The sequence below is a fragment of the Lissotriton helveticus genome, chromosome 2_1, assembly GCF_964261635.1.
Source record: "Lissotriton helveticus chromosome 2_1, aLisHel1.1, whole genome shotgun sequence".
In the NCBI taxonomy this organism is placed as follows: Eukaryota; Metazoa; Chordata; class Amphibia; order Caudata; family Salamandridae; genus Lissotriton; species Lissotriton helveticus.
This window is the reverse complement of record NC_136059.1, coordinates 1,244,549,763-1,244,574,857: the sequence shown is the minus strand read 5'-3', so window position 1 is coordinate 1,244,574,857 and position 25,095 is coordinate 1,244,549,763. Positions and strand designations below refer to the sequence as shown.

Here is a 25,095-nt window from a genome sequence, read left to right as displayed (position 1 = left end):
TCCCGTTAGTGGGGATCCCACTACTATGCAGCAGACTCACGAAACACAAACTCAGAGCATGGCTGGATGCAGGTGTGGGGACGGTGGGGGCACTCTTTACCGGGAAAGTTCTAATGGGTCACGGCAATTTCTTACGAGAAACTCTGGCACCAAGCCCTTTATATATGGTACACGCTGCATTACTACAGTATGTTAAGAAACACTGTTCTCCTCACCTGGAAGAACCCTAGACGCATGAATCACTAAATCACTATACTATATGGGGCAAGGAAGTCACCTCATCAAATGGCTATATTTGAACATCCCGGCTCACATCAAGGTGCCCCTTGACACACTATGGGCTCTATAGGTGGTGGATGTGGGGCGGGACCTCTCTGATAAGGAATGGGTGGATATTCGTGAATATCCAAAGAAGGTGTCCCGTAATGCTAAGTTTAAGTTCATACAATACATGGTCCTACACAGAGCTTTTTTTACTTCACGTGGATTACATAGGATGTACCCAAACACGACACATCAATGTCCTAGATGCAAATTGGCAGAAGCGGACTTAATACATATGCTGTGGACATGCCTGTGTCTCGAAGAGTTCTGGTGTGGGGTCAAACGGATACTAGAGGTGACTACGCATCTTACCATAGACGGCTCGATACTGGAGTACTTGTTGGGCCTTCATAAACATAGGGCTCCGCAGAAGGTCCAGCTTCGCTTCCTGGATCTAGCGCTTATTGTGGCCAAAAGATATATCACTATGCGCTGGAAAACCGCTAAACCCCCTGCAATATGTACATGGCACAGCAAACTAACAAGATGGGGTGGAGCAGAAAGCGCTGCCCTGTGTAGAGAGGAACCCCGCAGGCTAAGGAAAAACCTGATATCAATGGAATGGGACGCAATACTAGAAGCCCTTAAAAGCACTAACCCAGATGACGTTTCTGATACGCCGAACACACAGTAGGTACTGGTGCAGAGGAGACATAAATAGTCCTCATATAGCAGACCGGGAGAGGGATAGTGCACAATCATGAGCACAGGTATGAGAGCGCACTGATGAGACACAATGGGAATTCATATTGGGTCAGAGAATGCCAGAGCCTGGGGGTGGAGAGCGGGAGGGTGTTACTGGTTAAAAGATTGTGTTTTTGTAAATACATACATGTATCCCAGCACTCATTTATATTGGAGATGGCTACCTGTGAAATAGCTGCACGATAGAACAAGTAAGAGATTTTGATCACGTTACAGACTACGGTAAGCTGAATATTAGAAATGTACAAAGGTTTAAACATGTTTGGAATGTAACAGGAACAGGTGGAAAATCAATAAAGTATGTTTTAAAAAAAACTAAGTCATTGTATCTCTTCATCTTGTCAACAGGTTACAAAAATTATGTTTCCACAGTAACGAACAACAAAATTCAAAACCGTGTTTAGGCTTAGAACGTGGCTAATTAGCACACATTCGTTGAGCATGCAAGTCGTTACAACTAATTGCTTTAGGGAAGTGTATTGGTTGAATGGTGTTGGATAGAAAGTCCAACACCTTCCCTACTGTTGCGCAGACTGGAGTTGAAATAGTAAATGAAACTGTTCGAAGAACCAGCGCCCCCTAAAGACAAGTCGTTATAACGACTTGTATACTGAACGAATGCGTATTAAAGATGTGTTTGTTCTAATGAAAGGCATATGTACTAAATGTATCTGGAATACCGTCATACATTCGTCGGTGCAGCTGTAGTCGCATAATTTGTTCACTGGCTCCCGGATCGTTTCTGACCCTCCAATTCAAGTATATAGTATGACTGGGGTTGTGGTAGATGTGTAACTTTGCCATGCTAATCAATGGCAGTAATGTTCAAAACTTGCGTTGAAGCAATTGTATTTCACTCTCTTGTGACTGAGGTGGGTTATTAACCGCATGTGCGCGGCGGCTTTTACCGCTGTACGCGGCGTTTTTTTAAAAACGCGCGTTACATGACGAGCTCAGCTCGTCATCAGCGTGCGAGCGGCGCAACTGATGACGAGCTGAGCTCGTCATCAGCGCTGAAGTGGTTAATGTAGGTTGAGCTTGTAAAAAGGAGATCTTTATTAAATCCATGCCCCCACAAAACAGTGTGTATATTCATAATGACATCTGTAGGATTAATATGAAAAGTACCTTCCAAAACATATGGAAATTAAGTGTTAGCAACTTATATCATGTGTTTAGCATTATTTCAGTTGTGGGTTTAGCTCACCGAACTGGAGATGATCCTTAATGCAGTTGTGTTCGGTTATATTTTGTAACAATTTTTTTAACACCATTCCGATTTGCAAATCAAAATATTTTTATCTTATTTGTAAGCATATTTAGGTTTGATGTGTAATGGCGCTTGAACCATTCAGGATGAACATGTTGTATTTCATACAACTCTAAAGGGCTTTGGTTCAGGCTTCTTCAGCCATCAGCTTCTACCTTTGGCTTGAAACCTTGTCCATCACACCATGGATCAGTCCCCTGGAGTTTTCGAATCTCGCCTTTCTGTTAGTTGCTCGGCTATATCTTTCATCCTCCACTGAAATGTGTAAGTCACTATTTTACATCTGAAAAGTACACTCTGCCTTCACACATTTATTCTTTATCTCTCCCATGCTTTGTATAAACAAACCAGCCAGCACAGCTGTTTTCAGATATATTGCTACCAATTATTTAAACTATGCATGGAGTTGGCTGTGCCAAGAGGAGTTTTACTCTCACCTCATGCTGTATCATTCCGTCTCTATGGAGTACCTGCATTAGAGTTCACGAGGCACTATTTTACATCTCAAGAATACCCCGCCCCATCACATATTAAATTATTTATCTCATAGTTGCATTTTGTACAGAAAACATTTTTGTTCTTTGTTTTTTCACTGCTTCAGGCTTTTGTTTATATTTTAATCAGGGTCTAATGGTTTTGATAATGCATATTTTAATGTTTTGCCGTGAGTGTCAAACCTATTGGCTTTGCCAGTGCATGTTCTTTAGCTGTTTTCCATTGGTTGTATGGCTTCAACCTGAAACAGGAAGCGATATCAGAGGATTACAAGTGCCACTTTTCTCATCAAGAAAATATCACTTGTGTTATTGTTTTGAGAATGCGAATTTTGATAAAATCCTTTCACTTTCACGTTTGTAATTTGGCAATTCTGCCTCTGTTAGCTTTCATGATCATTTATAAATAGTTTACATAACACCTAAAATATCTTTGAAATTATGTCTTTTTGCATTTAGGATTTTAAGCTTATATTTTAAAGTGGAAGTATTATAGTCTTTTCCTTATTGTTATTATTTTTTTCTTGCACAAGGTGCAGTCTTAGGGTCTATTACAAAAGTGGAGGTGCGATGTGAAAATTTGAATTTACTTTACACAAAAAGGAAAAGATAGACTTCATACTTTTGAGATGGGTCCTCGCCGTCATTTCCTGCTTTCCTTTGGCAATCCTCATTTAAGGTTTAAGGCAGTCCTTTGAGAACTGTTTGCTTTTTAAACGATTAGAAAAAAATTTAGTGGGTTGGAGTTTTCGTGTAGGAAAAACTGCAGATCTTAAAACACGAAGAGTGTATATTTTATATAAGTATGTGTGCTTTAGAAGCAGTTTGCAGTCTTACATCTTTCCTATTAAAGTGGAAGATTTTAATTTTGGCCCATTAATCAAGTTTGATGCTATGCTTGTGCTTTCAGTTCATGCTGTCAGGTTGCTGGATGTTGAGTAGATAGTTGATAGTAGGGGATTGCTAGAAGGGCTCTTTAAAAAAAAAATATATACTTTTTTATTTCAAATGTGATCATAACAAATACATAAGGAGATTCATCCATAATAAGCAACCAAGTAAAAAGGAATCGAGAAACCAGATCGACCTAATGGCGTTAATTATCAGTATCTGAAAGAGACACGTTAGTGATAGATTCCTTACCTTAAAATATCCCCAGGCGTCAGACTGGATCTGGAAATTTTTGCGTAGCAATACCCCTGCGCGTCGGTAGGCGTCGTCTGCGGCCCGCGTCCGTCGTCGGCGTCGTTAGCGCAGGAATGACGTCGTCGGAGTACTTAGACGCCGCCCATGCGCGCTGACGTCAGTTCTTCTTTTTTCCGCGCCAGCTAGCGCAGATCCGGAGAAGCTCTACCCCTAGTCATTTTTTGACTAAACTTTTTGATCTTTTTCGATCCTTTCTTTCTTGAGTCTTCGGCCCGAAGCCGCCGGGTGCTTCGGCCCCGGCGCCGCCGGCGACTTCGGTCCCGGCGCCGCAGGACCTCACCGGATCCGCTTCCGGATCCGGGTCGTCGCCGGTCGACCTCACCGACGCCGGCCCCGAGGGTGTCGCCCCCGGCGCCCATTGTGGGCGCCGTCCCCAATCCTCCCTTCGGTTCGACTCTGGCGCCGGAACGGCCGACGGGAATTGGAAATTTCTATTTCCATGAGGAGGTCCAGTCTGTTGACCCTGGGTTCCAGGAGACTGGTGACGGAGGTGATTGGGAGGGTCTGAGGACCCTCTGGCACAGGAGTGTCCGTCTCAAGAGGACTGGACATATGAGCTTGGGGAGGCCAGTGGTATTGACACCTCGCCAGACACTGGATTTGTCTCCCCTCCCACCGTGGCTACGGAGGAGGGGGCTGCTTACAGCGTAGTGTTGACGAGGGCGGCCAAGGCCTTGGGCCTTGAGCTCCCCGTCGCGGCCGTGAGGACTAACCTCCTCACTGAGGTTCTTAAACCGCAGGCAAGCTCCAGTGAGCCTCTGCTGCCGTTTAATGAAGCCTTATGTGACGTTCTTGTGGGCACTTGGTCCAAGCCCGCCACAGGTCCGCCTGTGGATAGGAACGTGGCCAGACGCTACCGCCCGGCTCCGGGCGACCCTTGCTTTTTGTCCACCCATCCCACCCCCGAGAGCCTGGTTATCCAGGCCTCCACTTCCCAAACCGCATTCCCGACGGCCCCGCTCGATCGGGAATCCAAGAGATATCAACAGTTCGGAAAGAAGGTGTTCTCGTCCCAGAGTTTGGGTCTGCGGTCTGTCAATACCGCGTGTCTATTGGGCCGTTACACCCACACCCTGTGGGACACGGTTGCGGACGTGCTGCCACAATGCCCGGAGGAGGTCCGGGCTAAACTCGCCCAAGCCCTTGTGGAGGGTCGAGATGCGGCACGATACTCTATCCGGTGTGGACTGGATACCACGGACTCACTGGGCAGGGCGATGGCACCGACGGTGGCGGTTAGACGCCACGCCTGGTTGAGGTCCGCCAATTTTTCGGCCGATGTCCAGGCCACTCTTCTGGACATGCCGTTCGATGGCCGTCGCCTTTTTTGGCGACAAGGCAGACCATGCGCTGGAGCGCTTTAAGTACTCCAGGGCTACGGCCAAGTCCTTAGGCCTCTCGGCCACGCGCCAGCAATCGGGTGCCTTTCGCTCCTTTCGTGGCCACGGAAGGGGTGTCCCCACACGTGCTGCCAGCCACGCACCGCAAAATGCCCAGCAGCGCGGTGGCGGCCGTGGAAACCGCCGTGGCGGCGGCGGTCGGGGTCAGCGGCGAGGCCAGTCCACTCCTCCCTCCGCAGCACCTGCCTCAAAACCTTCCGAGTTTTCAGGCCCATGTGACGCCTGTGGGCGGCAGGGTTCGCCATCACCACTCCCACTGGCGCACTGTCACATTGGACAGGTGGGTGCTACAAATCGTCCGAAGGGGCTACTCCCTCCCCTTCGAGGCGGCCCCTCCAGCCATGCCACCGCAATTCCACCGCGTGTCGGGGGATCACTTGCAACTTCTGCAAGGGGAAGTCACGGCCCTCTTGGCCAAGGGGGCCATCGAGCGCGTTCCTGGGCCAGAAGTAGGGTGTGGTTGTTACTCCCACTACTTTCTGGTGCCCAAGAAGGGCAAAGGGGGCCTGCGCCCTATCTTGGACCTGCGGAACGTCAACGGCTTCCTCCCACAAGAGAAGTTCAAGATGCTGACTTTGGCTCAGGTCTTAGCTGCCCTGGACCCCGGAGACTGGATGGTAGCGTTGGACTTGCAGGACGCTTATTTTCACATCCCCGTCCTGCCGGCCCACCGGCGTTACCTGCTTTTCACGGTAGGCCACGAGCACTTTCAGTTTACCGTGCTCCCCTTCGGCCTTACCAGCGACCCACGGATGTTCACGAAAGTGATGGCGGTGGTCGCAGCTCATCTGCGCAGGTTAGGGGTGTCAGTCTTCCCCTACCTCGACGACTGGTTGTTGAAGGCGGGCTCGCCCCAGACAGTCGTCAGCCACCTCCAGACTATGGCCGACCTCCTGCACTTGCTGGGGTTCTCCATCAATGTGCCGAAGTCGCACCTGTGTCCCTCTCAGAAGCTCCTCTTCATCGGAGCGGTTCTAGACTCGGCGCAGTTTCGGGTTTACCCTCCCGAACAGCGGGTTCGGGATATTCAGGCTCTGATTCCAATCTTCCAGCCTTTATCCCGAGTCTCAGTCAGGTTGACGCTGCGGCTTCTGGTACTGATGGCCTCCTGCATCCTGCTGGTGCATCACGCCAGGTGGCGGATGCGGGCTCTGCAGTGGGACCTGAAATTTCAGTGGGCCCAGCATCAGGGCAACTTGTCCGATCACGTCTTGATCTCGGAGGGCACTGCAAGACAGTTGCAGTGGTGGCTCACGGACCGCGATTGGGTCAGTGGCAGATCCCTCTCCCTACCCCATCCGGAGCATGTAGTTGTGACGGACGCGTCCCTCCAGGGCTGGGGTGGCCACATGGGAGAGGCGGAAATTAGAGGACTCTGGTCTCCGGCGGAGGCCCGGCTCCACATCAACCTGTTGGAGTTACGGGCGATTTGTCTAGCACTGAAGGCATTCCTCCCCTCTGTCCGGGGGAGTGTAGTGCAGGTGTTCACGGACAACACCACCGCCATGTGGTACTGCAACAAACAGGGCGGGGTGGGGTCGTGGACCCTATGCCAGGAGGCTCTGCCCTCTGGCAGTGGCTGGAACGTCAGGGCGTGACTCTGGTGGTTCAACACCTGGCAGGTTCTCTGAATGCCCGGGCGGACGAACTCAGCCGTCGGTGCATGATGGATCACGAATGGCGTCTGAGCTCGGACGTGGCGCAAGGCCTCTTTCAGCAGTGGGGAGAGCCTTGGTTAGATCTATTCGCCACCGAAGAGAACGCGCAATGTCATCAGTTTTGCGCGTTGGAATTTCCAAGGCGGCACTCGCTCGGAGACGCTTTTCGTCGCGAGTGGAGTTGCGGTCTGTTGTACGCCTTTCCGCCTATACCACTTCTGCCCAGAGTGCTGAAGAAGATCAGGCGCGACCGGGCCCAGGTTATCCTTGTGGCTCCGGACTGGGCACGAAGGTACTGTTATCCCGAGCTACTCAGCATGTCAGTCGATCCCCCGATTCGTCTGCCTCTTCGGGAGGACCTTCTGTCGCAGCAGCAAGGGACGGTCCTCCACCCGAACCTGTCCAGTCTCCACCTACAAGCTTGGAGATTGAGCGGCGACAGTTGAGGCCATTTGACTTGCCTCCCGAAGTCTGTAATGTCATTCTGGCAGCCAGGCGTCCCTCCACAAAGTCGGTATACGCCTGCAGGTGGAACAGATTTGTGGCATGGTGCACAGCAAAGGCTGTGGACCCAGTCTCTGCCCCCCTTTCTGAGGTTCTCCTCTTTCTTCTTTCTCTTGCCCAGCAGGGCTCTGCTCTGGCCACTGTCAAGGGCTACCTTTCTGCCCTTTCTGCCTTCTTAAGGCTACATGATCAGCCTTCTCTGTTCAAGTCCCCTATTGTAAATAGATTTCTTAAGGGCATCACACACACATTTCCTCCTGTTCCGTTTGTGATGCCTCAGTGGGACTTTAACCTGGTTCTTTCTTTTCTGATGTGCGCTCCTTTTGAGCCACTTCACAACTGTCCTCTCCGCCTACTTACTCTGAAGACAGCATTCCTGGTTGCCATCAGCTCTGCCAGGAGAGTGAGTGAGCTCCAGGCCCTTTCTTGTACTCCACCTTTCCTTTCTGTCCATCCGGACAAGGTTGTGTTGCGTACTAAACCATCTTTCCTGCCCAAGGTTGTCTCAGCCTTCCATATCGGGCAGTCCATCACATTGCCTACCTTCTTCCTGCCTCCGCATCCCTCTAAAGAGGAAGAGCGGCTCCACCGTCTGGACCCAAAACGTGCGCTCTCATTCTACTTGGATCGCACACGCCAGTTCCGGGTGGATGACCAACTCTTTGTTGGTTACGTGGGCGCTAAGAAGGGGAAAGCGGTGCACAAGCGGACCATCTCCCGGTGGTTCATCTTCTGTATCCAGGCGTGTTACTCCTTGGCTAAGAAGGAGCCCCCTGTTTGATTAAGGGCTCATTCCACTTGGGCCACGGCGACTACTACTGCCCTGGGCCGGGGAGTGCCCTTGCAGGACATTTGCCAGGCAGCTACGTGGGCCTCGCTGCACACGTTCGCAAGACACTACTGCCTGGACAGTCAAGTCCGGAGGGATGGCTTCTTTGGCCGTTCCGTCCTCCAGGACTTTCTGGTGTGATTATTGGTTCGCAGACCCACCACCGGGGTTGGTATTGCTGGGGTATCTATTCTAAGGTAAGGAATCCATCACTAACGTGTCTCTTTCAGATGCACAAGTTACTACTTGTGTAACGATATATCTGTAAGAGACATTAGTTAGTGATAGATTCCTTACCGACCCACCCATCCTCCCCGTTCTGCGAACCGATATCTAGGGTTAAGGTCATCCCCTTTCAAGGCCCTAGTTTCTTGGCACCAGTGTTGGTTCTATCACGGCTCTGCGTATCTGGCGCGGAAAAGCTGTGTATCAGAACTGACGTCAGCGCGCATGGGCGGCGTCTAAGTACTCCGACGACGTTATTCCGGCGCTAACGACGCCGACGACGGCCGCGGAGCCGCGGACGACGCCTACCGATGCGCAGGGGTATTGCTACGCAAAAATTTCCGGATCCAGTCTGACGCCTGGGGATATTCTAAGGTAAGGAATCTATCACTAACTAATGTCTCTTACAGATATATCGTTACACAAGTAGTAACTTGTGCTTCTCATAAATTCCTATACATTCATTCAGTTTTATCAGGACATCTTTCAACCATAATATATGACCTGTTTAATCGCAATAAAACATAAAAAATGACCAACCCTTTTTCTTTTGAGCATATCAGGACAGCTCAAACCATTTAGTAAAGTGCCAAAAAAGTGCATTCCATCTTCCACAATTCGTGTACTACAGGACACGTTTATTAAAAATCATGTTTCATCTTGACCCATCTCTAAATCCCCTTTCCAATGATGAATTGGTGCCCAAATACAGTTCCCTATTTTTTTTGGCTCTCTGACCTTTCTGTTCATAAATCACCTTTTCAAGATTAAATATTGACAGTAGCCGAGCGAGCCACTGTTGAAAATAGGGAGCCACTGGATCCAGCTAAGCAGAAGAAATACAGATTCTGGCCACCACCATGGCAAAAAAACAAAAAATAATGATCTGCTCCCAAAGTCCTCTCACTAAAAAACACCCAACAAAATTAATTCTGGTGTTAACATTCCCTTTAGATTTAGGGAGTGTAAAATCCTTCTTTAAGATATCTAAAAGTGAGCAGGTAGAAAACATATGTATTATATCTGCCTCAGTAGTTTGACAACAGGGACACTGAACACCACCTGAACCTCCCCACTTAGCAATTTTGGCCGGTGTGTAATTGAGATCCAAAATTGTTTTATATCGTTGAGCCTGCAGCCCTGCCAAACAGAAAAGAATCGGTCCCAGTTCCAAAGATTCTAAAAAACTCTCACCAGTTAAACCCAGTGTCTGTTCCCATTTGCCACTATGTTTCTCAAGGTCATCTTGCAATGTTTGATTCAGGCCCTCGTAATTCCGACTAATTTAGCACCTCTCTTTATTCACCACCACTTCCATAATAGCATCATTGAGACAGACCTTAGCCCCCCAGTTTTTTAAATAGGAAATTTTGTATCTGTAAATATCTCGAACCTCCTCAAATGCAGCTATTGCCCCTGAAACATATAGGTCCCCCACCCTTCTGACACCTAAATCTTCCCAGCCTGACATTGGTACATCATGAAAGATTCCTGGAAGCGCAGCGTTCTTTAGAAGTGGGGTATAAAAATTCACTCTCCAAAAACCTATTTTTCTCCTCACAGAAGACCAAACTCTAAATGCTGCCAAAAGGGTTTTAATTCATACTTACTTGTGATAGCTTGCTTCGATACGTCTAACGAAACAATTTTTGACCTCTTAACCAAGTAGTAGTTTATATATATCTGTCGTCCCATCGCTGCTCCATTGATCAATCAGGTCTCCCCCCTCTAAGGAACATATATATATATTAGAGTACTGCAGTCCAATAATACATGCTCAAGCTTGGATCAGCCCATCCCCCTCTCTCCTTGGGAAGTATCGTACATTTTAGTTTCCTCCTTGTCTTTCCATATGCCCAGATAAATCTGCAAATCATATCGTCCATTGCTTTAAACCAGCAGTTCTCGATCTCAAGTGGTATTGCTCTGAAAACAAATACAGGACTTTGATTCGAAGTGTATCTTTGAAGGACAATCCATTTTTCCAAGAGCCGACTTCTGTCATGTGACAGTTTAGAGGCAGTGGGGATGGAGACAGCTGATTCAGCCATATCAAGCTCTTGGGGCCGAAGTCTATCTAAGGAATCTCGCTCACCTCAAAATAGTTTTTGATAACAGAACAAGGGTTTTTACCTCTGAAATAAAGGCCAAAGAATATATGGAAAAACTAGCTAAAGAAATGTGAGTAGTCTAAAAGGTCCTTTATCTATATAGTTGTATGTTCTCGTTATTTGTGTCTTGGTCGCTTGCTTTTCCTTAGGAATGAAGACGAACATGGATTTCTATTGGGGATTGTTCTAATTGATTGCCCTTAGAGGGAGGTAGTCTGATGTGAGGGTATGGATAAGATTTATCTTCATATGGGTGTGTATCTGTCTTTGCATTTGCGTATACGTTGCAGCTGGTGTCTCTGAGCAGGGTAGGAGGAGTGGGAGCTTTGTGGGGCGTGGGAGAGTTTTTTTTATAAACTTTCTTTTTCAGTTCACATGTTACAAATAAAAAACAAATCAAATCTGCATATGTAGACTTATCGTTGACTGACATTTAGGACAAAGGGCAGCAGCTGGAGGAAAAGGTACAATGGGGAGAAACAAAAAAATAATAATTTGCAATGATATTATAGTAAGGGAGGAACCGGGCATGGTGTTGAGTTCCAATACGGGCAGTATCCGAAGACCTGTGGCTGCAAAAATACTTCCTACCACCTCCACCCAAAACTGTTGGACCATTGGACAATCCCATGCCAAATGCAAAAAAGCCTGCTTTCTCCTCTGCACATCTAGGGCATCTATCTCCCCTGTCACTAGAGATGGGGGCGTGGGACAGTTGGGAGGTGGTGACGTTTGGGTGGTAGGAAGCTGTTGGGGGATGAGGATGGGAGGGGAGGAGGGGTGGTTGGGCCAAGGTGGGAGGGGGGCACAAGGGGGTGTTTGAAGGTGGAAAGAAGTATTTTGCATGAGGAGATTCAAATAATTCTTTATTGAAAGGACGTGGGATTGACTTCAGTGGCTGGATTGGGAGGATATTTTTAAGTCTGTAGATATAGTGGCATTGAAAATTATAAGATGACTAATAGGATGAAACTCCGAGTCTCAACAGTGAACATATGTGGTTTAAATAATGATGGCAAAAGTCGTAAGGTTGTCGAGGATCTAAAACATTTTGTGGGCCAATATCCTCTGCTTGCAGGAAACTCATGTGGAGGACTCTAGGAAGAAATTACTAGAGCAGTTAAAGTTTACCCATGATAGCTTATACTACACAAGAAACTTGAACAAGAGGGGTGGCTATTTTAGGACGAAAAAAACAGAACTTCGCTTTAAAAGGTGCCTGACTGATAAACCTGCGCAATGGGCTATTGTGGAATTCTACAATTCTAATGGTATCTTTACGATGTGTTCAGTATATGGGTCTACAATTGATGGCAAACACAAGGAGATGATGGACGGAGTGCTGAAATTTTTCAGACCTTCACCCCCAGTCTCAGATCTGGGTTGAATCCATCATCATTCTTTAGCTCACTTCGCCACCTCAGTACAGACCCAGCTATATGCAAATCAGTCTTGACCCTGTACCTCCTGGGAGCAGTCCAGCCCGAATTGCCAAGCCGGGTCTTCCCTGAACCGGAAACAAGCATCCTGGGACCGGTTTCTGGGGAACACCCTTCATCAGCCAGGCTAGCTTGATCCAGTGGCAAAGTGAGCAAGGGACCCAAGTCTGGGCATAACCTTCCAACTTAGGGCGAACAAAGCTAACCCAAGTAGATGATGAACGGAGTGCAGAAACCTTTCAGACACTCACCCCCAGTCACAGATCTGGGTTGAATCCATCATCATTCTTTAGCTCACTTCGCCACCTCAGTTCAGACCAAGCTATTTACAAATCAGTCTTGACCCTGTGCTTCATGGGAACAGTCAAGCCCGAATTGCCAAGCCAGGTCAGGATGGCCCTGCAATATTTGATTTTTTTAAGCACAGAATTTGCAGTATCGCCTCCCCCGTTATTACTGTGTGGCGATTTGAATATTAATGGGATTTGCGGGCTGTGAAATGTTAGTACAGACAAATATGTTGGTCGTAAACCTAGAGTTTTTAAATCATTGACATATTTAATTAAGGATAACGGGCTAGTGGACGTATGGCATCATCTTAGAGCACTGGATCCAGGTAGAAATGCCATTGTTTGTTGTATCCACAAGGCAGATCATTCCAGCAAAGAGGTGTTTAAAGTAGTTCAAACCTTCTTCAAGCCCAAAGCAATTGAGACCGAAGTGCAACCCTCTCTAGTCCTGTGTGAAGACATCTCTAGTTTTTTTGAAAATGAAATTCAAAAGGTCTGACTCCTTTTCAGCACCCGAAGCTACAGTGAAACCGGACTCCTCTTTGAGAGGGGCGGAGATTCCTCTGTTTAGGTCTTGCGTGGGCGGAGCAGCGAATCACGCCTCTGTGAGAGATATTGTTAGAAAAAGGGTACTGTAAGCCCCGCCCCTCCTTTTCATTGGGTAGCGTCAGCGTTTATGGTAAACGCTGGCGTCCCATTGAAAAGGAGGGGTTTTGGTTGACGCCCTGTCCGCTTGTTGGATCGCCCCTCCAGACACGATGGCCTGCTTTCCTTTTGTCGTAAAAGATTTGTTATCAGAGGCTCCATCATGCTGCCTTCATGGCTGGAGCACGCGCCACTCCGGCTCTCTGATTGGGCCTATGGGGACGGATCACACGCCTCTGTTTATGAGGAGAGAGAATGGCACACAGTCTCGCTTCCATCCGAGCCGCTGCAGTGGGGTCACCGCCTGCCCCTCCTCCTCCCCCGAGCTCTGCTGCCTCCCGGGCTCGGTACACTGCTTGCTCCGCGACATGTTGTGCCTTCAGCTCTGTTTCGCGCGAGATCCTGCATGCTTAAACTCTGTTTTTCACCAGTTGAAACACCTCAATTTACAATCCGATAGGGCAGATAATTCTAATTTGCATACAAATCTTTTCTTTGTCTTCTGGATATGTTTGTGTAGCCGTTGGCTCTGACAAAGTCTGAAATACAGCAGGGGACGTGCCGCAGATGCGTCGCTTGTTGAACAGAATACAGCACTAGCGTGGGGCACACTTTACACATTCCATGCACTTCTAATCTGCGTTCGCAGAATCAGCTCTGCGCAGCTGTCAGTCAGAGAGTTATATTTGAGCGGACGTGCGTCAGCTGCTGGGCCTCCCTTTACGGACCATAACGCCCACACGAGGAACTGTATTACCATCTCTGAGCGATTTCAGCACAATGCGGGCCCGATATTATAAACATTCCAGCCGACGAAATGAGATGGCTGGCAGAGGGATGCGGTCAGTTAAGCACTGGGGTAGTGAGGTTTTATTACATAGAAAGCCATCATTTAAATTCATCTGTTCAAAAAAAAAAAAGACAGCCTACATTCAGTCCAGTCAACTGTTTTAAAACAGGGAGGATCTTATATTTAAATAATAATATTGCTGATATATATATATTTTTATAGCGCGGTGTGCCACACTTTGCCATTCCTGAGTGCCCACCCCAGGAGCAGCGGGGGAGGTCAGAGGTGATGAGGGCAGTGGAAGCGAGCTGGAGACCAAGCAGGTATCCGAGTATAGAGCAGGAAGGAGCGTGAGCCTGGCCGTCCCTCTCCATTTTCACTTCTATGTTTCTAAGCACCAGTAAGCACCAGCTCAGCGAGACGAGCTCTGGAAGGAAGGCTGTCTTCGAGGCACTATTGAGAATGACACTACAGAAGATCCGTCGCAGCTCTGTCGCTGCAGTGAGACACCACAGATTGGGACGGGACAACAGTGAGCACATGCTGACAGGCGGGGAGGTTCATAAAGACACTACCAGCATTAGGGTGGCAGAGAGCTGTAACCCGAGGCGCTATACTCTGCAGGCACCGCCCTGACGGAAGCCTGAGCAGCGCATTCCTGACACAGGTGAGTTCACCACAGCTCGGCTTGTGGTCCCCCCCAGCTTCCGAAACTATTGTGCATGCGTTGCTTGCTACTTGAGCGCCGGGACACCTCTGTTATGGAGGTAGCTGTTGCGCTTTATAAACTTCATTATTATTATTAATATTATTTTGGCTGCTCACAAGTCACATGCTTATTTTTTTGGTCTCTCACAATTTGGTAACAAAATCTAAAATCGAACAATTTCCCCGAGTTATGTCGGACTACAACCCATTGGTTGTAGAGGTCTCTAATTTAGTGGTCCCAAGAATAGCGCAAAGTTGGTCCTTAGAAAGGGGCTTGCTTGTTGGCTGACCAGAACTGTATCGCTCATATGAGCAAATGGATGTTAGATTTTTGGGAGCGTAATAGATGTAGCACAGGGATTGGCATTTCATGGGATGCCTTTAAGGCTAGTGTTAGTGGGGGGATGTTCAGTTTCAGACTGAACCAACAAAAAGCACACAGGAACATCAATTGAGTGAGCAATATAAAGATTTGGGGGATATTTAGGAGGAGCTTGAAGGTTTCATTGCGGCGGGTCTAGATATTGAAAATATAAACTTGCGCTAGCCAAAGCTGCTATCCAGTGACATTCTGCGGCTAGAGCAGTGAAGTTTATCGCTTGGTGACAGGTATGCCAGGTATCGCTTGGTGACAGGTATGCCATGAATATAGCGAGAGAGTGGGGCATCTACTAGTGGTAAGGACAATACAGAATACAGTCTGTGGTGAGTTCGTGGAGATAAAAAACTGCAAGGGAGACCTAGTTACTGACTCAGCTGGAGTTCGTGAAGTATTCCGGGAATTTTACGAAAAACTTAGCAACAAGGGTTTAAAATTTTTTTTTATAATTCTTTTTATTAAAGAAACATCGGTAGAAATAAACGATGCAGAAGGCACCATCAATCAACATGCTGTAAAGGCATATATAGGAGGAAATTACAAATCTGACTTAGAAGGGGACCATCACGTAGAAAGGGGAACATTCAATTCAGAACAATCCGGCGGCGTGCAAATATCCCCACGGTGGCTATTCGAGTGGCTCCATATACGGGCCCATTTTTTGGGGCATCCCCTGGCGACATAGACCTTCTTCTCTCTAAACATACACCAGTCAAGGTCTCTTTCCCAGGCCTCTAGCAACAAGGGTTTTTTAATGAAGAAAACACAAGGAACTATTTGGATTCTATCCAGTTAGAGAAGTTCTCTCTCGAAGATCGTGAGTTATTAGATTGCCCATTTACGGAGGAAGAAATGTATAGGGCCCTTAGGGGCCTCCCCTCAGGGAACACGGTGGGACCCGATCGGATCCCACTTGAATTAAAGTATTTTTCACTACTTTAGAGCCCGATCTCATTAATACATTATGCCAGGTTCCGAAGAGGCAACCTGCTTCCGAGTCGTGGGCCAGGGCCAATAAAACTGTATTCTTAAAAAACGGGAAACCATTGACGGACCCTGGGTCTTATAGACCTATTACACTGATAAATAGTGACGCCAAAATATATTCCTAAGTTTTAGCCAGGCAGTTGAGTCCGATTGTAGGAAAAGTGATCTCCCCCAGACAACACAGCTTCATTCCAGGAAGAGGAACCACTGATAGTATTAGGAGAGCTATAACACTATTAGATGCTTCCTCGATCGCAGAAGAGCCTCTGGCGTTAATTTTGTTGGATGCTGAAAAAGCGCTCGATAGGGTCTCCTGGGGTTATTTATGGGCTGTGCTGGAAAGGTTCAGTGTGGGAAAAGAGTTTCATAGACGCTATACAGGTAATGTATACTGCCCTTATAGCCCGACTGCAGTTGATGGGGGGAGGGGGGCAGTCGGATCAGTTATGGATCAAAAGGGGGACAAGCGAGGGATGTCCATGTTCTCTGCTATTATTTGCATGCTATATTGATCCCCTGATCTGGAAGATTGAGGCTAACCTATGTGTTTTCAGGGGCACAATACCGAACTACTGAGCTATGATAATGATCTAGCAGTAGTAACCCATGATCCTAGTTTAGCACTGGTGAAAATTAAAAAAGTAGCTTTGGCATTTAGGGAAATATCTGGTTATGCATTAAATCTGCATAGAACACAAGGAGTAGGAAATAGGCTAGTAAAACTAGATGATGCATGGGTAACAAATTCAGCAATATACCTGGGAGTAACCCTAACACCAGAGTTGGATCAAATTATTGAGCTGTGACTTACCCCAGTTATTCAGAAGGGGAAGCAGGACTTTGGTAAGATGAACAAACAACACCTGTCTATAGTAGGGCGCTGTAACACTGTGAAAAATGTTTTTTTTTGCTAGAAGGGTTCTAATTGAAATAAAATATATGCTATCAGCTTTACACTGCTACGATCAAAGGTGTTGTTGATTATTTGATTAGCTGTGATATTTTCTGTTTGCTAACTTGGATTGCCTTATTCTCATTGCCCCAGGTATCATTTGAACAAAGCTTTCTGTAAAGACCAGTTTATATCCCCTTTATGTTGCATTTTATTGATTTCTTTTATAAGTAGGACCTGCATTGATGGTACTATGTTAATGAAGAGATTATATGCACAGATCACCAAACTGATTTCATAGGTTTATAAGCCAGGAGCAACTGTAGCCCTGAATTGTTTTCATTTCAGGAACTATGAATACAATTGTTTGAGATAGGAATATGTGAGTCCTCCCTAAACTTAGCATGGCCAAGACTGAAATAAACGCTCTTAAAGCTGCTAGTGATAGGCATTGACAGATATTTTTAGAGTTGTCCCATGTACCACTTTTTAAGGCATAGTGAAACTATATTGAGTTCAAAGAAACCCTTAACATTGCGTTGAACGAAGTACGGGAAACCATTTTTAGGTTTTGACTAGCGATGCATGCGTACGAAGTACGCATGCGCTAGCAAAATCTAATGATATCCTCTAATCCTCTATGTGGGGTCGGGCATCTGCCCCCTCCTCCCATTGGCTAGCTCCATAAATGGAGGCTAGCCATTGGTAGAGGGCTCTGTCTGTCAATCCCAGACCAGATTCGGGGGCGTTCCCGAGAATTTTTCCCTTTTGGCTACGTCACGCGACGTCAGCCAAAAGCCGGGAACGCCCCCGAATCTGGTCCGGCCGGGCCGTGCTTGCTGCTGTCCTGCCTTCCTCCGTGTCCCTCCTCCCGCCGTCCCCCCTCCCCCCCTCCGTGTGCCCGTCCCCGCTCTCCGTGAGCCCGGGGCACATTCTTGTTATATATATATGCCCCCACAAGTACATCAGCTGGCTATAGGAAACCGAACACTCAGTTCTTTTGTGACACTATACACGCTTATTTCAGTGTTTCCCTGGTATGAGATTCGAAGCCTGGTACGAAGACTGCACCGAAGGGTCCGCCTGCTGATTGGCGGCTGACCCGGGAAAGCCGCGCACTGATTGGGCCTTGGCGGAGGGCTCGACGAGGAAGTCGCGTCCTGATTGGCCCAGGAAGCGCTGACGTCAGCGGAGGCTCGCCGAAGGGCCGCGCTGGGATTGGCCCAGCCCCCGAAGCAAGACTCCGCTCCTAGGAAGCCATCGCCGGAGCTCCGAGGCATCTGCCCCTGCCCCCGGTGAATGCTGATCAGAGTGTAGCTTATTAATGCTTTAATAAAAAAACGTCCAATTTCTTGAAGGAAAAAAAAAAAGAGAGAACAATCCTGCACCAAAGCAAGAGATGCACTTCCTGCTGCTGCATTCATAAAGCGGAAAGCAAACACCAGCCCATCGTTGAAAAAAAAGATATACTTTGCAGCGAAAAAAGTGCTTCACCACCATAAGTCCACACCACAACTGGATGGAAACATAAGGAACCCTGAAAGAGTACTATTTGAGAGGAAGCAAAGGTGGATTCACCACCTCTACACCCATATCCAGGGCATGAGCGAGGATATTCCACGGGTCTCTATGAACAGATAAAGAGTGGTCCTGCTGCTAGCACCTTTAGTGGTCAATCACGAAGCTAGCAACCACTGAAGATAAAAAGAGCAATTGACCAGGACAGCAGTTTTGTGATAAATGATGTATGGTGAGATACAAACAATGTAAGTGCAACAAATGGAATGTTTCTGGTATACAACCCATACTTAGACGTATTGATTAACATATGTGAGGAATTACTGTGCAAAGTGCTTATCAAAGGAAGTAACTGCAGAGGTGTTATAAGTAATTATCTCAGTGCTCTAGTAAATGACAATAAATAAGTAAATCACCCACTAACTACAGCAATAATAACTCATTTCGGCTAAAAACGCAGAGAGGCAACATAATCACAGACCATCCAAACTCCTAATAAAATTCGCCGTGTGAGACGAGGGGGCAGATCTTTAAGTCCAATTACCTCTGAAGCTCAAAGTGCTTCTGCGGGGGTGTGGCTGGCTATCAAGGTAGGGGCGGGGCGGGGCTTTGGGCCGTGTAAAAGGAATCGAAATCGTGAGGCGCACGGTGGCTCCGTGCGAGTTGGCAGGTTTGAAATCGAAAGATGTTGGTTTGCGTCGTTATATGGTATGACTGGGGCAGAGGGAGTCACGTGACCCGGAAGACGCCACGGACCAAGAAATAACACGGAGATGAGACCTTTGATGAAGTATGTCCCAATTAGGAGGAGCTGTATAGTAACACACCTCAGCCTATATTTTCCTTTTTTTAAACAAACTTAACTACATTGGTTTACCTTGGGTTCTCTCTGCAGTGTGTGAATAAAAGGTCGATACCTCCCAACATTCCTATGCAGCCCGACACAAGAAAATACGAAAGCTTTTGTGCGTTCTGGCTCTGCATCTGCATGCTGCAAATTCACAAAGGTTGAATCGGCACCCGGGTTACTTTAAAAAAAAAAAAAAACGTTTTGGGATACACAGACACGTCATGCTACGAACGATTGCATTACATCAGCATATTCCATTTGAGTAAGTAGTAGCCTTTCAGAACAAATACTAAATGAGAGAGCATGGTGTATTCCACATGGTACAAACATTTTTGTTGCAGTGTTCACTTGATAAGTCGCAGAAAACCGAATAATAGCTGTGATGGCTAGCAATATGAATATCTTTTTTCTCTTAACCTCAGAACTCGTTGTAAAGGATGTGGCACTGAGTATGGGGCACAGCTTAAATAATTTCAAATGCAGTTGCAAGTAGGTTTTGGACTACTCGATCCTGATGAAAGGCAATCAACCAGTAGGCCGAAATATGTAGACCTTAGATGCAGGAATAGATTATTTCCCACATTACCATCAACCCTTGGTTTTAACCTTGGCAGGGAGGCCATAAGCTCGTTCAAAACATGGAGTGATATTGTAGGACACCCAGAGGCAATTTTAATGATAGATCCCTCCAGTAGACAATAAAGAGATCCCTCGAGTTTCACGGTTAAGCTCATCCAGATACCTCTATGATTCAGGGAAATAACTCGATAATGAAACATGCTGTGAGGGAAACCACAGTGAGCAAGAGCCCTGATAAAAAAACAAGAGGATTGTTTGGGAGCGTACATGCTAGTGACTGTCCCCCCAAAAGTGTCTGTTAACTCCCCTTAGATCCATTGGCAATACAAAATGCTGCCTGGCTTTGCAAAGGTCCAGGAAGGGACACTGAACGTTTCACCTAACCTCACCCCATTTTTAGGTTTTGCCTAGCCCGCTAGAAAAAACGTAATGAGTATAGTATAGGGGTTGGAATCCGCCCCGTCATCCATTGGTTAGCTCCATAAATGGAGGCTAGCCATTGGAAGACTGGCCTGTCCATCAATGCAGGACCAGATTCGGGGGCGTTCCCGAGAATTTTTGGCTTTTGGCTACATCATGCTACGTCAGCCAAAAGCCGGGAACGCCCCCGAATCTGGTCCGGCCGGGCCGTGCTTGCTGCTGTCCTGCCTTCCTCCGTGTCCCTCCTCCCGCCGTCCCCCCTCCCGCTCTCCCCCCTCCCGCTCTCCGTGTGGTCCTGCCTTCCTCCGTGTCCCCCCTCCCGCCGTCCCCCCTCCCCCCCTCCGTGTGCCCGTCCCCCCTCCCGCTCTCCGTGAGCCCGGGGCACATTCTTGTTATATATATATATATGCCCCCACAAGTACATCAGCTGGCTATAGGAAACCGAACACTCAGTTCTTTTGTGACACTATACACGCTTATTTCAGTGTTTCCCTGGTATGAGATTCGAAGCCTGGTACGAAGACTGCACCGAAGGGTCCGCCTGCTGATTGGCGGATGACCCGGGAAAGCCGCGCCCTGATTGGGCCTTGGCGGAGGGCTCGACAAGGAAGTCGCGTCCTGATTAGCCCAGGAAGCGCTGACGTCAGCGGAGGCTCGCCGCAGGGCCGCGCTGGGATTGGCCCAGCCCCCGAAGCAAGACTCCGCTCCTAGGAAGCCGTCGCCGGAGCTCCGAGGCATCTGCCCCTGCCCCCGGTGAGTGTAGGAGCCGACTGGAAGATCGGCCTGCTCCCGGAGTGAGGGAGCCTGAAGGAAGGCCCGCAAAGCCAGGACGAGAACGGGGCGACCGGAGCCTGCACCGAGCGTGGCAGTTGTCTTTGTTTTCCGTCAATGGAATGCTTTCGTCGGCTGTCATGTCCTCTCCATGTTTTCCGTTACTCCGTGGTGTTGTCTTTGTTGCCCTTGTCTCATGTCTTTTTCATGTTTGTTTCACGTGTTTCTGTGAAGGGGTTGAATTTCCGATCTAGGCTGGCACCACTTCCCTCTTTTGCTGTCGCATCCCTATGCCTTGTTGATCTGGTGTGTGGGCGTTCGTTTCCTGCCACGCAGCATCACTTTGGTGTGTGTCTCCGGCCCCGTTCCCGCCCCCCTCCCGCTCCCCTCCCGCTCTCCATGTCTCCGGCCCCGTTCCCGCCCCCCTCCCGCTCTCCGTGTCTTTGTTTTAAGGATTCTGTGTAGGGGTTGAATTTCCGATCTAGGCTGGCACCACTGCCCTCTTTTGCTGTCGCATCCCTATGCCTTGTTGATCTGGTGTGTGGGCGTTCGTTTCTTGCCACGCAGCTTGACTTTGGTGTTACTTTCTCAGTGCTGTGTGAGATGAAATCATGTGGAGAATTGATTCGTCAAGGTACGTCTCTTTCTATATCGGGTTCTTCCCCTATCTCACTTGTTTAACATGTCTGTCCTATGTGCCACTTGCTGGGACTTAACCATATCTGGAGGCAGGGCACTTTTGTACTATCAGCAATGTTCCCCTTGGAGGTGGGGAAAGGGGCGAGGTGGGAGGTGGGAGGAAAGGGGGGCGGGGTGTTGGCTAGCAGGTCCAAGATGGCGGATGCACCCTAGGCCACGAAGCACCGCACTGCTGCCCCTTATCCGACATTAATCCTGGCAACCAATACACCTCTGAAGCACCTGTGTCGCCGGTTTTGACTTTGGAGTCACCCTGCAGCTGAAGCAGTTACTGCGATGCTGCTTAATGTTGGCAAGCGGACTATTGCAGAGACCCTAATCAAGGCCTGCTGCCACAAGGTGTCTGGCTAGGGACAGCTGGCGGGACCAGGCGAACGTGGCACATCACAGGCCCTAACTTGCTCCCTGCCAGACCACGGAGGAGCCTACTGACCAGAGTCTAGGTGCGGAGAGTTGTGAGCACCGTGAAATATATCCCTGCCCACTGCTGTGCCTGAGGCCCGGGACACTCACCATACACACTACTCGAATCAAATGACTATCCAACCGGTGTCCCGGCGGGGACGCAGTACCTACGGCGCTGCTACACCACCGGGCCCCTTTTCTTCTAGCATCTGTTGCGGGGCACCTTGCCCTGGGAGAGGTGGTTCAGGGAGTAGGGGCGGGCGTCCCCAGGTGCGGCTCCTGTAGTCTAGGGGGAGACCCCTACAGCTCTGCTGGGGCCTACCTGCTCTGCTGGCCGTGGGCTGCGTTGCTATCTTGCTCCTAGGCGGCCTTCTCAGACAAAGCGGGCACTGGCTATTTCCGACTGCCCTTCCTGGTGCCTGCTCTGCGCCTTGTTGCCTACCTACACAGTGGAGACTGTCCGGTCGCTGGATCCCTGGGAGCTGTGCTCAATGGCCCATGACCAGAAATGTACTGCCACTGGACTCTGGCCACGCAGAAAAGCCCCTCCCCACCATCCTTCCTTGCCGCACCGCCTGGCCTTCTCCAGTCATTCCTGTGTGGGGGGGGCTCGCAGTGTGGGGGGGGGCTAGCAGTGTGTGGGGGGGGCTCGCAGTGTGTGGGGGGGCTCGCAGTGTGGGGGGGCTCGCAGTGTGTGGGGGGGGCTCGCAGTGTGTGGGGGAGGCTCGCAGTGTGTGTGGGGGAGGCTCGCAGTGTGTGTGGGGGGGCTCGCAGTGTGTGGGGGGGCTCGCAGTGTGTGGGGGGCTCTGTGTGGGTGTGTGTGGGGGGGGCTCTGTGTGAGGGGCTCTGTGTGGCTGTGTGTGTGGGGGGCTCTGTGTGGGTGTGTGTGTGGAGGGCTCTGTGTGTGTGTGTGTGGGGGGGGCTCTCTGTGGGTGTTTGTGTGTGGCATTTGCGAGAGATTAAGCTATTGGCATTGTAAATGACAATGCCATTTATTTATGTTAAAAAAACATAAATAAAAATGTCAAGAGCAATGCCAATAGCTCTAACTTTAACAAAGGCAAAACCATTGCATTGTAAATGCTTGTTTAAGTATGAGCCCTTGTGATTGGGAAAGTTAAAGATCTCAGCATGACAATTCAGTTGCTCAATTGTACTTTCCAAGCTTTTGTTTCCTTATACAGTAAAGCATGACATTCAAATTTAAATATGTCTTCAATAAGACGTTCATACATGTTTCTCAATGTATTGACACTGAACTATTTTGTCTGATGCCCGATGGAGCTACCTGGTTTAGCTATAGGGGAGATGAACCGTGGATTCCCGCCTTGGTCGTCACCTACCCAGTCTGTCTTTAGACAGACCTCCTTTCGTCTCTCCTTGTTGTCTCTTCCCTTATCCTCCCTTTCTCACCTCCCCTGCCCCCCTCCACTACTTTTCTTTCTCCTTTCTCTCCTCTCCTAATTGTATTGGCTATTTTTTGATGCAGTGTGTAATTGTTGATCTTTTTCTGTTACATTGTTGATTCTCATGTAAAGCGCTCTGATACCTTCGGGTCTAGCCAGCGCTATATAAAACTCTTTAAATAAATAAATAAAATAAATAATGGGGTATCTGTTTTTGCTGGTACTCATACCCATGCAAAGTTGATAAACGTGTTTTACTGTAGTTGTGCAAGCTAGCAGGGTATATGTTGACTCTTCAGATATCTGAAGAGATATGGGGCAGTTGAGGGGTGCTGTAAGAGTTCTGTTTGTGGTTCCTTAAATGTGTGTGATATCTGCTGTGGGAACATGGTGTTTCATGACTGTTTATCTTCTCAGATATTATGCATTTGTGAAATAATGGTCTTTTTTATTCCAATCTTTCAGATTGCCAAGAAGACTCCTGTGTCCTCGTCGGGTGCGGTCTTCACAAAATTGATAATCGCAAAACCCTTAAATAGCAAAGCAGTCACATCGGGACAAGCAACACCGGTATCCTCCGTCTTCTCAGGTGGTAGCCCTTAATGCGTTCTTTCTGTTTTGGCTTGCCAAAATATATGCTTATGTAAGAGCCCTATTGCGGGAATGAAAAGCAAAAGTATTCTTAAACTTATGAAAGTTTGTGTTGCTTACTGATGGCGCTAAATTTATCATACCATCAAGTAATGTAGTTCTTTTGTGTTTTTTGCACCTTTTACAGTTGTGTTTTCAGAGCGTGTATTTCTTTTTGTTACATATGTTTAACCGTTGATGATTCATGCCTCAATGCTGCAGTTAACTTTGCAAGGCATTCGGACCTTGAAAAAAATTGTGCCGAGCTCAATGCTTGCCTAGACACAGTACAACAAAATACTACCCTTTAATGTGAGGACAATAATCTCCCTCAAAATTGCAGGTATCTCATTCAACTGCAAGATTATCATTCAAATCCTTGTGAAAGGCCAATCACTATCATCTGGTAACGCCCCACACACACTTTTGTGGAATTAACCGGAAAACCAATAAAAGACACAGCAGGAAAAGATCTCTCTTCGTCCTGTTGGGAACTCTACTAGACAACCTCATGCTCTGAAGGGTCTTGTTAATCTCTCCACTTATCTTTTGGTTTGTGGATAGTATGTAGCGGAGAAGTGTAGGTCACACCAGTTTTATCCCACATCTCTTGCAGATGAGTAGTTCAAATGGTTCCATGGCTGGGAATCAGTGTTTGGATATCCAACCTTAGAAAAGAGAAAGCGCCCTAAGCCCTACCCTTTGCATTCATGCTCCTCAGATGTAATGCCTTTGCATACCTAGAGGTTGTTGCCCGATACTGAGGAGTCAAATGACTAAAAGTCTATTCCTACCCCCTCACGTTAACTGTGCCTTGCTCTTATCTCCTGACTTACCACTTAATTGAAACGTGGGCATGGTTCTACAGAACCCCTCTGTATATCTGTGCAAAAAGGAATGTCTCACCTGTCCTGGGTCTTTCCAATGCCCAAGTGTCTTCTTAAGGGCACTTCATGGGCCA

At 48.0% G+C, this 25,095-nt stretch overlaps 1 protein-coding gene across 1 annotated transcript in view; it reads left to right on the top strand.

The window, feature by feature from the left end:
• The window catches only part of LIN54 (lin-54 DREAM MuvB core complex component), a 427,221-nt gene that overhangs the window by 131,777 nt on the left and 270,349 nt on the right, over window positions 1-25,095 (top strand). Inside the window, exon 3 of the mRNA XM_078676187.1 lies at window positions 23,970-24,093. Within this exon, the coding sequence (XP_078532313.1) occupies window positions 23,970-24,093 (124 nt within the window). The remainder of the gene's footprint in view (window positions 1-23,969; window positions 24,094-25,095) is intronic.